General features: G+C 46.5%; 3 protein-coding genes across 3 annotated transcripts; 1 reads left to right on the forward strand and 2 right to left on the reverse strand.

Annotated features, from left to right (window-relative positions):
- Positions 1–816: 816 nt before the first annotated feature.
- LOC125511769 (probable NADH dehydrogenase [ubiquinone] 1 alpha subcomplex subunit 12) lies at positions 817–3,574 on the reverse strand. The gene is made up of 5 exons (XM_048677138.1): positions 3,361–3,574; positions 2,249–2,275; positions 2,072–2,163; positions 1,644–1,753; positions 817–1,190 (listed from the first exon to the last, which is right to left on the reverse strand). The coding sequence occupies exons 1-5, from the start codon at positions 3,447–3,449 to the stop codon at positions 1,026–1,028; spliced, it is 483 nt and encodes a 160-aa protein (XP_048533095.1). The 5' UTR covers positions 3,450–3,574; the 3' UTR covers positions 817–1,025.
- A 4,006-nt stretch (positions 3,575–7,580) lies between these two features.
- LOC125511786 (probable WRKY transcription factor 4) lies at positions 7,581–9,328 on the forward strand. The gene is made up of 2 exons (XM_048677139.1): positions 7,581–8,366; positions 8,469–9,328. Exons 1-2 carry the CDS (start codon positions 7,915–7,917, stop codon positions 9,043–9,045), a joined length of 1,029 nt encoding a protein of 342 aa, XP_048533096.1. The 5' UTR covers positions 7,581–7,914; the 3' UTR covers positions 9,046–9,328.
- Positions 9,329–9,935: 607 nt separating this feature from the next.
- Positions 9,936–13,130, reverse strand: LOC125511802. The gene is made up of 3 exons (XM_048677140.1): positions 12,770–13,130; positions 12,607–12,691; positions 9,936–10,416 (listed from the first exon to the last, which is right to left on the reverse strand). The coding sequence occupies exons 1-3, from the start codon at positions 13,063–13,065 to the stop codon at positions 10,327–10,329; spliced, it is 471 nt and encodes a 156-aa protein (XP_048533097.1). The 5' UTR covers positions 13,066–13,130; the 3' UTR covers positions 9,936–10,326.
- Positions 13,131–13,484: the final 354 nt, after the last annotated feature.

The raw sequence follows: 13,484 nt of genomic DNA on the forward strand, positions 1-13,484 counted from the left end.
TCAGAGAAAGAGGACCAAACCTGCTTGAGTCCTCTTCTATATCTTGAGTACTTCCCACTCCAATGGATCTAGTTTTTAGAATAGCTTTGGTCCGGCCATGTAAAGCACTCATAGAGGTCCGGTTTCACGATAGTAATCTACCACACCCATGCTAAATTCAGTAGAGTCCCCACTCGCCAACCACGACGTCTTGGTTGAGAGGCCCCACCTACCCATCTTCCGCCACTTCTAGTGTTGATGTACTAAGAAGTTGGTTGCGGATCAAGCGTGTTCTGCATCTAAGAGGAATATTCTCTTAAGATGAACCAATGAATTCCAACCAAACTAGAAAAGATGCATTTTTATTGGCGTACTGCAGGGTGCAGTTGGGACACTGATAGATGGGCCCATATGTCAGTGGCCCAACTTCACCCGGGTCTTCATTGCCCATCTTCTTTTCCAAACCTGTTTTAGGGTGTGTTTGGTTTAGAAATACAGTGGGATGGAATGGATTGGTCTTGGACTCATGTCCCATCCCTACTAAATTGTTCGGGCCAAAACTGGAGCCCTTGTCCAGCTCAACCGTCAGGCTTTGAGTCTAGGCTGTCAGGCCAGGGCAGCCCATGCCCAGGTGTCCTGTTCCATGTGGTTGAGTGTCTTCCCCGTGTGTACATGTAGCTTCTTGACATGAATGGTGATGGTGGCCTTTTCTCAAGAGAAAATGATAAGAAAAGAACACGGGCATGTTGCAACACCACGGAATTTACCAAACAATATTATCTCCTTTCAGCATCTCAACATCCACGCACCATTGACATCAGTAGAAAAAAGAAACTCTTCAATGCAAACACCGACGACCGAATCGCCAGTTTCTCAATTGCCACATCCACAGAGATTAAAATTGTTCAGTGGCAGGTATTCAGTATCAGATAGAGTACATTATTCAGGTCCAGTCCATGAAACCAAGGTGACTGGCGGTTTTAGATCCGCGACACCAAACCAAATGCGAAACATAGAAGAGGATTATCAGGTACCATTCATACAGATCAGGTGGCCTCTTCTTTCTTTGGTTCCCAAGGCTGGTACCTTGTCCAGTCCCTTTGCCCTGGGTTCAGAGCATGCCCCTTGGAGTGGTAGATCAAGTCGTCACCCTGTCCGGTGTAGTTCTGTCTGTGCTCCCTAATGAACTTTTTAGTCTTCTCCTCCAGCAGCTGTCCCCTCCAAAAGAAAGTCATATTTATGAGCTACTTGGTTTCGAATTACCAATAGTAAAACTAGTGCACTGAATCTACTTGCACACATCAAAGGACATTTCGGCTAACAATAGCTTAAAAAGTGATAATGTTTCTCAGCAGCCTATTGCACCGTTCAAATAATAATCAAACTTTAAAAAAATGAGGGAAAATAAGAAAACTTTCATAGTCCCATTGATTCCATGGCCTTATAGACACGCCTAAGTGCTCATTTATTTTATACTCCCTCCGTTCGGAAATAAGTGACACTTTTTTACTTCAAATATGAACTAAAACAGTGTTACTTATTTCTGAACGGAGGTAGTACAACTTAGGTAATACATGTTGTTCAGGAAACCCTGCCTAAACGGATAAAGCATCTCAGAAATTTTATATGCGCAGGAAAATAGCACAAGGAAAGAGACAGCTTGCCTTATCTCCAGTGCTGTCTGTAATGTGGTGCAGCCATCCATGCCATTCAGCAGGCACTTGGGATGCATTGTAGCGACCCTTGTCCGCATACTCTACCCACCTATGCCTTCCTGAAGATTGAACAATGTTTAGTTTCTACTACATCATCAGGGGGAAACACTGAAGCACAAGAAGTATGCTCACACATAGAAATACAAATCGTCAAGCTTGGAATGTTCGTTAGCAAAGTTCCAATCTCAGGCGTTAGAGAAAAGAAGAGACGAGAGACAAAATCTTAGACAACAGGAGATGATGAGTACAGAGTCCGATACTGTTCTTTCTAAAGTGGCAATGTCTATAAGTTTGATGGTCAACATTCTAATGTGGGCATGCAATAGAATTCGACAATAAAAAATTGCAGTAGCTCAACTAAGGGGCGATGCACTAACCATACTGAGTGTCATGTAGTTTCTCATAGTACTTGTTTCCAAAAGTGTCAACTCCTACAAGGGTTGCACCAATGTTGTGAATTTTGGTTTGCCTGAAAAGAAGAGAAGTCTGCACACTGAGACACACAACCACACATCCCTTCGAACAAAACTGGAGAGATGGGAGGGAGGACTTACAATAGGTTTCCGTCCCCAAGGCATTTTCTGTAAATAAAACCATGTTACAACATTAGATTAGAAGCATAAACAAAGAAAGACATGTAGAATTTAGCTCTCTTTTTTCCTCCTACTATGGAATTCTATGAGGCCTATATCATTTTAGAAATTTAAAAACAGTCCAGAGAATACCAACAAGAATAGGTTAGTGTACATGGTGATACTCCACCGAAAAGCAACACAACTATTGCATTTAGAAAACTGAAAAGAGTGAAAGTGATTCCTTTTAAGAAGTGGGGACACCAACTTGAAGGCTTGAAGCTGCAGGCCGTAACCAGTTCATCACAATAAAAATGTGCTCTCTGATGGAACGATATATATACCTATCAAGTAATAACTGGAAGCAGCAGCAAAGTTGTGCACATGCTTTCACAAAGAAGATACCTTAATGTGAGAATTCCCAACTATTAGATCTAATTGTAATGTGTACCTAGGTTTAAAAGTACTATATTCTGGGATGCTAGAGTCCTGCTACTAATCGAAAAGCATTATGTGGAAGGTGAAAGCACATGAAATTTTTTAAAAGCCAATGAGTACAGTGGCTGACCGATGGTATGAATTTTGCACTGCCCCGCACTTTCTCATTGTGTTGTGTTGTACTATTACCTTATTATTTTCTTGAAGGTATGCTGTGTTGTGATTTATTATTGAGGAAAATGATAACATCCGCAGATGCATTTGTGTACCGGATGATTTTGTCTTAAACTGCATAGACCAAGAGGAAGGAACATTCATTTGTGTTTTTTGTTTTCAGGCCTTGCAATCCCAGCAGAATAATTTCGAAGGCATGTAAGCTTACTATGTAATTTGAGGCAGCAGGTTTATTTTTAAGGGATATTTGAGGCAGTAGGTGAATATGTGATGTTGCCTACTCATTTGGGTTCATTAATTTGGATGCGGACGAAACTAGCGATCCCAATAATAAGTGAAATGACACGCGAGGCGTTCGAAATTGAAGAAACCCTAGATGATAATCGCATGGGATCTTGACCGAACAGCCACAGGAGAAGGAGCATGGACGAATCTCAGATCCGGGAGGGGGCGAGGGGGTGGGGGAAGGGGGGTAGACTTACAGGTATCCCTCTTCGCGGGCGTGGCGGAGGAAGTTGGTGAGGCCCTTCTCCCTGATGCCCTGCCACACGCTCCGGACCACCGCGGCCATGGATGATGCCTTCGCCTCCTCCGCCGCTCTCCCTTCGTTCTCTCTCAATGGCCGATCCGCGATGCGATGCCTCTCTCTCTCTCTCTCTAGAATGAAAGGTAGGAGGAGATAGGCGAAGCGGACCAAGACGGTCTGGGCCGGCCCACTCTCTTCTCACTCACTTTGTCATCCATGACAAAAATAGTGAGCAAGCATTTTGCAACTGGGCCGAGCCATATTGTTATGCATACTAAAAAAACTCAAAAAAGCTTTCCATGGCAGCCTCCTTCGCCTAGAATGAACTCCAATGTCTCCAAAAAAAAAATACCTAGAATGAACTCCAGCTCTACAACCCTATCTTTTTTTTTTGCGCATACTCTGCAACCCTACCAAGCTTAACTCAGCGGTGTCATTCCATCGGCCACACGCAGCAAGCTAGCCACGCATCCGTCAAACGATCATCGAACCACCCGGCCGGAAAAGAGGAAATATATGGGGGACAATCATTAGCTGCTACTAGTTCAGATTCTTCTGTACAGCTTATAGCTAGAGCTAGCTAAGCTACTAGAGGTCGATCAATCGGGTGAATGAGTGTGCGCACGAACCCGATCGTCCATGGACGGACGGACGGGCTAGGGCGAGGCGACGGGTTGATGGGGCCTGCGCAGCTCCATCCAATTCCCAAGTGGTAAAAGGCGGGCGGCTGGCCGGCCTATGCCATGCCATCCAATCTTTTCTGTCCCTCGAAGCGTCTCGTCGAATCCATTTCGCCACAGGCATACGCATCGTCGTCAACCAATCATGCATGGCGCAACTTCCAGCCCCGTCGCCGATCAGGTCCGCCTCACATCATCCCGCCTCGCTTCTGATTCTCGTGGTGCGTGTAGCTGTCGGTCTGAATGTGATGTGACCCTGTTAATCTCCCAGTAACACGACCAGATCAGCTATGTTACTACTACGATCGATGTAGTGGAAGTGGACCGTGATGGACATACTATGTTGGAACTGATAGATAATGTAGGATAGTATAGGATCGATGCGGTTGACGACTTGATGGTTGACTAACCAGCTAGTATATGTCTAGTGAATTTGATTAGCTTGTTCACCAATCGGGCGTTGACATGACTGCTTGCAAACCAATCGAATCATCACGTACTTTGCTGGATGAAATCATCAACAAATTAATTGTATACTACTAGAACTACTGCAGCAAATTAGGTGGTCGATTTTGAGATGTAGCTTTCGGTCATGGATAATTAGGGGCGAATCAGTGATATCAGGCATCGCCCTCTTTTCTCGGGCCAAGAAAGTATTTGTAACAGTCCATGCACTCACCGGCTTGATCGATGGTTCAGCCGCCATTTCTTGTTGTCTGCTTAATTTCATTCTAGCTAGCTTGTCGTTTATACATTGGAAATAAGAATCTTGTTGTGCTCCTTCCATGTTATTTCTTTCATGGTGGCTCTCCACCTCTAGCCTAGCTAGTGTAGACATCCTAGAGCAAAGTTTATTTTGCTCCTCAAACTTTACTACTCCCTAAAACCACGGCAATTATTTTGGAAAGGGAGTAGTTACTAACTTACTGTATCCCTTTCAAAATGTAAGTCAGATATTTATAAACTTCTATTTTTGCGGTGAGACATTTATAAACTTGACCGTATATGAAAAATTTACTCGTATCCAAGATATCGTATTGAAATTATTAGATTTTTCATCAATTATATAAGTATTTCTACATGAAATATGTTTGGTTACATATTTATGGTTAAAGCACCATCATTAAGACCATGTATATGCCCTAGAAGATTTATATACTCCCTCAGATCCAAATTAATTAACGTTGGTTTAATACAAAGTTAGCAAAAGTTTATACTAAACCAGCATCAATTAATATGGACAGGAGGAAGTATTACATTTAAGATCAACAAAATATAGTATTGTAGTTCAAAATAGATGTCAATGTTTTTTAATCTTCATGTTTGCCCTTTGTCTGGATTAGGCCATATATATGATTAGGATTGACAAAAAAACCTTAAGTCTGCACTGATCCTAGATAGGTAAAATTGCATGTACATTGTTGTCTGGGGAACTCGTTAAGATTTAAAGGTTAATTTTTTACAAGAAATATGAAACAAATGATGGGACATCACGCCAATGATATAAGATGATCCAGTGGAGCGACTGCAAAAATAAGCTTTTATGTGCGCTGGGCAAAGAAAAGGTTATTTTTCGTCCGAGGGCACATTAAGCCATACTTTTTTAATCCCTTTATTAGATCATCTTACATTATAGTGTATGTTTTCTCATAATTTTTGGAAAATTCCACACCGGCGAAACCTCAAACGGGTTCCGTGGTAACTGCTGATAGAAAATCCTCCTCGTAATAAATTAATCCCAATTGTCACTAGCTTGACATTTTGTGTTAATTTCAGTTGGAGGACATGCATTTTTTTAAGATAGCTTAGTCCTTCCGTCCAAGTTAGTAATGCTTAATAAGTTTCTTTTGGATTACTTTGACCATCATTGATAATATTATATGTGGCCTGTGTGTGATATAAAAGTTATATCACTAGAAACTTCTTTCTAATACAAATTTGATGGTATACTTATTGTGGCATACATATATATTATATATTATTGGTATAACACTGATGGTCAAAATAGATCTTGAAATACATGATATTTTTTTGGAAAAGGAGGTTAAACCCCCAGCCTCTGCATCAATCGATGCATGCAGTCATCTTTATTAATTATTCCACAAAGGTCTGACAAAAACTTACATCAATCCACCTGAAACCATCACTCACACTTACAAACTCGATAATGTGGAGTGCTCTCACTTCCCATATCTAAAACCGGTGTGGTCGCCAATCCATCCAAATAATGTATCGGGACCAACAGCCGGTGCAGCAGACCTAGAGCGCACACCACATGCACACGCTTTAGAAGCCGCCATCATCACCGGACCACTGACCCATATTCAGGAGAGAGATCCGCATCATCCTTGTCAGTCCGGACAACCATCGATGCCACCATGGCGCCCAACAGCGCCACCGCCCTGCGCTCGTCTGTCCAGACGCAAAGACTCTGGAAGACTGTCATGCGTAGCACCTACCAACCAGGCATGACTCAGCGTAGCATCTGTCGGTCAGGCATGACTTGACAGCTCCACCAAAGCTCCGTGCAAGATGAAGCCGCTCCACCTCCTGTCTCTGTCATCCAGCGCTGCTTCACAAACGATGCTCCCAAGAGAGAAACGGCACCGCAGTACCATCATCGTTCGATCTGGAAGACCAGATCCTAGGGTTCCCCCTGAAGCAGTGCCCACCACCAGCAACCGTCAAGGACCCACACGGTGCCCACTACCACTCAGCCCTCAAGGCGGCGCCTTCAGGAAGGTCACGACGTCAAGGACGCTGCCACCGCCGCTCACCGGAGTTAGGGTTTTCACCCGAGAGGCGGGTAGGGGAGAAGTAGAGGAGCAGATATAGGCCGACGTCTCTAAGAAGAAAAGCGGCGCCCTTGAGCATTGTCGTCGGTGCGGCCGGCCGGGGCCGACCAAGGGGTTTCTGCCAATCTGGATCTTCTCCACCAGCTTCATCGGCGGCCACCGGCCAGGGTCCCGACAAGCCACGCCGGCACCTCCATGTCAGCCCTTATAAACCCTGTCGGAGAGAATACCACATATGCCATGTGGCAGCCGAAGGGCATGCATATGTGGCAGTAAATTCAGAAAGCTGCTGCCCAAGATAGATCCATGCATCTCATTTCTACCCCGGTCTTGCCGGCCAGTTTAACAAGCTGCCAGTGCTCGCCGAAACCCATGAAATGATTAAAGAAGTGGCTGGAATCGGCGGGATACAAAAAGGCAAAAGAAAAGATAAAAGCTAGAGGTATTGAGATCGAGGGCCGGCGAGAGGTCCTTTTTGACAGAAAATGAAAAGGAGATGGATGGATCGATCGCTGAAACGATAGTAGCCATCGATGGATGGATGACCGTCGATAGGGGGAGTTGCCGATTTGGACAGTGCAAGACAAGACCGCCGGAATGGCTGGCTCTATCAGTGAGCAGGCATATGCAGTAGCCCGTTCGTTCAAATATTGTGATCAACTGATTAGATGTAGTTCATGCGTGCTCCCCGGCGAACTAGTTACCGTGAATTTTATTGGATCTGTATAATAAGTTGTCTCCTTTCTCGCCTGTATAATGGTAGCACCACCACCACCTTCGTCTTGCTTTGCCGCCGCTTTTCCTTCCCAGTGTTAAAAGTCAGCCCCGGGTTTCCAGTTTCCACTCATTTGTATCACTTACATGTGTAGCTAGCTGGGTATCCTCATGCACATATATACAACAAGCGCTCGCTCGGCTGACTCCGATATGCATGCATGGTAGGCCACGGCGCTGCGCTTGCGGGCTGATCGATCGATCATAAGCTGCACCAGTGAATCAACACCGGCGTCGGCGGCCGCGGCCGTCGGGTCGATCATGTGTGACCTGTTTTGGCTGTCGCCGGGCGAGCAAGGAGATCTCTCCGATGTCGTCAGGGCAAGCCTGCACCCGCCTCATCAGCTGCCAACCCCGGCTGCCGACGAGGAGGAGGAGGACGAGTACAGCTCGCTGCTGCTGGAAGGAGGAGGCGGTGGAGGCGGCCTGGTCGTCGGCCATGGCGATGAGCAGCTGGGAATGGTGGCCATGATGATGGGCGGCAATAATAGTAGCCGGCCTCCTTCGTCTGATCATCACGTGATCTCGCTGCATTCACCGCCGGCGACGACATATACGCGGCCGCATCCAGAGCCGCTGGCCGGGATGCTTCGTCGGCCGGGTTTCGAGAGGGAAGGCGACATGGTGGTCGGGCCGCCGCCGGAGATAGGCGACCGCCTGCAGCACATGTCGATCGCCCATCACCCTCGTGTGCCTACCGCAATGAAGCCAAGGTTAACATATCCTCATCTATCTAATCTACTCCTAGCTTTCACACGAACCGATGGCACTACTACGTGTTAAAACATGCCATAATCGATGCTGCGTGCGTGCAGGAAGAGCCAGTCGAAGAAGGTGGTGTGCATCCCGGCGCCGACGGCGGCGCCGGGAGCGAGCGGGCGGCATAGCACGAGCGGCGAGGTGGTGCCGTCGGACCTGTGGGCGTGGAGGAAGTACGGGCAGAAGCCCATCAAGGGGTCGCCGTACCCGAGGGGCTACTACCGCTGCAGCAGCTCCAAGGGGTGCCCGGCGAGGAAGCAGGTGGAGCGCAGCCGCACCGACCCCAACATGCTCGTCATCACCTACACCTCCGACCACAACCACCCGTGGCCGACCCAGCGCAACGCCCTTGCCGGATCAACCCGCCCGTCATCCTCCTCCGCCACCGCCGCCAAGATCGCCGCCTCCTCTTCCTCTTCATTGGCGGCCGCGGCAGCTCGTAACAGTAGCAACACCAACGTCGACGTCGACTGTGTTGGTGCTCACCATCAGCTGAAGCAAGAGAGCGACCTGGACCTGTTCGCGGACATGGACGCCCTCAGCGTCTTCTCCTCCATCGACAAGATCCAGGAAGATGACAGCAAGCAGCAGCTGTTTGATCCTTTCAGCTCCGGCTTCTGCGACTACATCTAATCCAGAATTCATCGTCTGCCTCTACCGCTGAAGCCACGAAATCGAGCAAGCAATCGACGCCTACACAGTCCTGATGACGAGACTTTTTACTTGTGTCAGTAGTAGCTTCTATGGGGGGGGCCTTTTTATGTTTACTTGAAGGAAAGAGCATGTCACTATAGTTAGCAACAAGAGAACATGCAAGGCCAGATTCGAATGTACTTGTCGATGACAACTTGGTTAATTATACTGAACCCAGCTTAAGGTATATAGCTTACCAATTCATGCTGTTTTCACTCGCTTCTTGAAGCAAAATAAGTGTCATCTTGTACTAAATCAGCAACACTTATTTTGGGACGGATGGATGGAGTAGTAGTTTACTAACACGGCAACTGTTTCTGAATCTCTTGATCTATCACTTCAAGTTCCACCAATCTCCTTTTTCATCATGATGATTGATGGCGAAATCCGGCCACGCCGCACTGTTAAAAAAGGTTAAAAAGAAAGATAAAAAGGAAAGGAGGAACATGCTGAAAGGAAAACCTGAGGCCCGAATGTGCAGATAAAAGCTCAGACGACAACAAGAATCTCATTACCACGATGCAAGCCCTGTTGCCCATAGTCTCTGATGAGACTGGACAATGCAATCCATTATATTCTAGTTTCATGCATAATTTTCTAGACCAATTGCAGCCCAAAAAGATAACTTTCTGTATGGCCAATAAACGATGCTCTTTATCCTTGGGTACGCATTCATACTCAGATTCAACCTGCTCCCATAGCGCATCATGGCACAGAGTTGCCCAGTTACCAGCAAATACAACATTCACCATGCAGCCGAAAGCTTACCTTGACAGCACCAGTAAGATCTCCGAATCACAACCACAATACAAACAAAGCGGTGAACTATGTGATTCGAGAAAACACAGCACATAAGACAGGACAATGTCCTCTGAATTTCTACAATTGAACTCCAGGTCAAAACATTGGCATGTGAAGCTCACTGAATCTGAAGCTAGGACAAGGGACATAGAGTTTCCTTACTGGCAGCAGGTTGTCTATCATCACTATGGTGAGTCTTCTCCGTGTGCATAACAAAACACAGGGGAGCCTTTATCAACTGATTGTTTAGAAAACAAGTGGATGGTAGTACAATAAAATAATCATCGGCATCGGTGAAGAGATGGGAGCACAAAAATCTGATGGCAATGCATCAAAGGACAAATGTAACAAGATAAGTTGGCAATCAGTATTCATTGATCAGATTCATGTGCCAATCACCATCCTCCATCCATCAATTTCCTAGCCGCAGAAGTTGAGCTTCTTTATAACTTTGGCATAAGCTAAATGCACTAAAGCAGGCTTCCGAAGTCTTCTCTTTGCTTCCTTGGACTGCAAATTCAGAAGTACATCACAAGCAAATTCAAAGAAGAAATCCAATTGGAATCATACATACAACGACATAACGTCCATGTATCGAGTTAAGTCCGTTTAATGTTTAACACCATAAACTATCAGCTTCAGGCTGTTTAACCAACCCCCCCCCCCCCCCCCCCCCAAGCCAAAGCCTAATAAAACCGGGTAATTATACCTCTAACCATGATTTATCGGCCAGTTTAGGTAATTAGACACTGGCTTAGCTCATCATCATTGAAAACCATAATCGATGTGATACGGATGCCACCGCTGGCACTCGCACAGCCCTACGTCCGCAGGAGGGAGGTGATCTCATGCTTCACCGAGTACAGCCTCGTAGATGGACCCCTATCAGTTGTCACGAGGGAGACTCTCCAAGACCTCCGCATTGACCTTGACAAGGCACTCTGTGGCTGCGCGTCAAGGACATTGCCGGACGGCTTAAAGCTAGACTAACTCGTCTTTTGCGGCAGCCTATGTTGGCACAGCCCCGATAGCACCGGGTACTTCCAGCAACAAAAACAAATCAGAGCTGACGAGATGTGTACATACGCAGCTGGCACACAGTGGCTGACTGATTTGTTCAGGACATCTAATGGTCGCCAATGGCCGAAGCTAGCTAGCAAAACGATCAAGCTGATCGATTATAGTTGCCAGCCGAAAACACACAAAACGCATGACACTCGAGGACTGGTGATTGCAACCTAGTGTCCGACACAGGGATGCATGGCACACCGTCGCGTGGAAGTCTAGCCAGTGCCTCCTCGAGTTAATGCGGGAGTACTTCAGGCTAAGGCGGCCCTGGTCAGCATCGGCCAAGTCAGATGCAGCCCAAACAAACTGGTCACACAGTGCGTCAACTGACTTCATTGACCAGATCAAACGATGTCTAATCTGCCAAACCGGTGCCTAATCCACTAAACCAGCTGATAAATCATGGTTGGGAGGGTAATTACCCAGTTTAATACTTTAATTAGGTCAAGGGGCTAGATGTACCAAAAAAATAGATTAGGGCTCCGTTGCTAGAAAAGAAATTCATAGGACTTTTGGAGGATTATAACCCTTGGGAATTTTTCCTAAGTTGGTCGTTTGATTTGTAGGAATAGATCCTATAGGAATTTTTCCTAAGAAATCATTTGTACTACGTTCCACAGGAAATCTAGCATCCACTCCAACCTCTTTTTACAATTCTTTGTTTTTCCTGTATTTTTCTCGTTCCTGCATTTTGAATTCATGTTAATCAAAGAGGCCCTTAGGAGGGAAATGGTCCAAAGCTGATACTTTAGGGTGTTAAACAGACTTATCTCACATTTTATTGACATTCTTTTTTCCTTTGAAAAAGGTTTGCTGAATTTTACGATTGACTATGTCGAAATAGTATAAGATAAAGTGTAGCTTTTAAGTAACTTTACTGGAAAGATCAACAGATGCTGTAGTTGCTAAGTTATACAGCAATGAAGAACTACTGCTATTTACTAAGATGATCAACTAGATAATTTGCCCTTGACCTCGGTGACAACTACACTTGGTATAGATAGATCCGGAGCAATCGTTGAAAGGCGAGCAGAGTATCCATCGTATGCTTCCATTCTGTGATTTGAGAGACATGATGCATCTATACAGCAGTAGTAATTCGAAAGTGTGGGAAGGATCGCCGTACGCGCCACAGCAGGCTAGCATTTGCTACTACTCCGTATTTACTAAGATGGTCCCTTGGTGGCAACTATACTTTGGTAAAGATAGATCAGGAGCAACTGTGGAAAGAAAAGCAGCTGTTATCCGTCATATGCTTGTGATTTGAGAGACATGATGCACAAAAGTTTTTTTAAAATAGTTGTGTGTTTTGCCACCGCCTTGTGCTTTTGTGACCAAAGTACACGCTTAAGCACAATTATGCACACATTAAGCGCAATTATGTGCTAGGCATTTTGCTATCACCTAGAGCCTAGGCGTGCCTTTTTTAACTATATTGATGCATCTATATGACAGTACTAATTCGAATGTGTGGGAAGGATTGCGGCGCCACAGCAGGCTAGCATTTGTAAGATTGAAAGGCATAGTTTGGTACCGTCATCAATTAGAAATACATGGACCTAGAGCAATTTAAGCAAAACGTGAGTACGTTGTGGAAAAGGGGCTGCAACTAGCAGACGAAGAGCATCGCACCTTTTGGTGTGCGTTGTGGCGCTTGCCGGCCCTCCACCTGCGGATCTGGCCGTCCTTCATCGTTCTGAAGCGGAACTTCATGGAGCTGACACGCACACCACCGTGAGATTCAGAAATGCAGGCAATACACTGGCGGTGAAGGGAGGGTGAGTTGGGAACCTACGAGGGGGCCTTCATCTTGTATTTCTTGACTTTGGAGATGGTGGGCGTGGTCGGCGCGCGGGACCTGCCCTTGATGGCGTAGTGGCGCACCTGCATCGCCATCACCGGAGGCCGGACGATCGCAGCGGCTGCCGCGGAGTGGAACAGCGAGCCCATGATGGGCAGAGGCGCGTGGGTGTGGGAGTGGTCGCGGCGGAAGGGGAGGGAGGACACGGGCGGGCGGGCATGGACGACGGTGGGGGAGGAGAGGAAACGGCGGGCGAGGCCGCCGGCGGAGGAGCAGCACCACCGCCGCATCGTGCCGTGTTGTTGCGTGGCGGGCCTCAGCAAGCAGCTAGGGTTTCAGTTTGCTTCTCTCCCTCATCTGTCATGGAGCGTGCTGAGAAGATAGCCCAGCCCAAGCTGGCGCCTACTACTCCAGCCCAGCCCATTTCACACCACTCGTGTTTTACTTAACAACACAATCGTTGAAACTTCCTATTCGCCGCTCGTTGCGTCGAATTGTTGACGCAACGCATATGCCACACACAGGGAGCGAGGGATCTGGGCCGGCCCCCTTAAAGCGTGACCAAGAGTCAACCGGTTTTGGGAACCTTCTAGATTCAACTCAAAAAAAAGGGAACCTTCTAGATGGTTCCCAGAACCTGGTTTTTCTGTTTTTCTTTCTTCTACTGGGTTTTTCGTTTTTTATTTTCTGTTTCTTTTTCTGTTCTTTT

This window comes from Triticum urartu, chromosome 1, assembly GCF_003073215.2.
Source record: "Triticum urartu cultivar G1812 chromosome 1, Tu2.1, whole genome shotgun sequence".
Taxonomy (NCBI): domain Eukaryota; kingdom Viridiplantae; phylum Streptophyta; class Magnoliopsida; order Poales; family Poaceae; genus Triticum; species Triticum urartu.

Excerpts from the sequence above, each read along its gene's own strand:
- LOC125511802 (XM_048677140.1), bottom strand. The coding sequence starts at position 13,065 with ATGCGGCGGTGGTGCTGCTCCTCCGCCGGCGGCCTCGCCCGCCGTTTC. Across the intron at positions 12,692-12,769 it reads TACAAGATGAAGGCCCCCTC|CTCCATGAAGTTCCGCTTCA; the intron begins GTAGGTTCCCAA and ends TGTGCGTGTCAG. Across the intron at positions 10,417-12,606 it reads GCCACAACGCACACCAAAAG|TCCAAGGAAGCAAAGAGAAG; the intron begins GTGCGATGCTCT and ends CTGAATTTGCAG.
- LOC125511786 (XM_048677139.1), top strand. The coding sequence starts at position 7,915 with ATGTGTGACCTGTTTTGGCTGTCGCCGGGCGAGCAAGGAGATCTCTCC. Across the intron at positions 8,367-8,468 it reads CCTACCGCAATGAAGCCAAG|GAAGAGCCAGTCGAAGAAGG; the intron begins GTTAACATATCC and ends GCGTGCGTGCAG.
- LOC125511769 (XM_048677138.1), bottom strand. The coding sequence starts at position 3,449 with ATGGCCGCGGTGGTCCGGAGCGTGTGGCAGGGCATCAGGGAGAAGGGC. Across the intron at positions 1,754-2,071 it reads ACTACATGACACTCAGTATG|GAAGGCATAGGTGGGTAGAG; the intron begins GTTAGTGCATCG and ends TTCAATCTTCAG. Across the intron at positions 1,191-1,643 it reads CAGACAGCACTGGAGATAAG|CTGCTGGAGGAGAAGACTAA; the intron begins GCAAGCTGTCTC and ends TGGAGGGGACAG.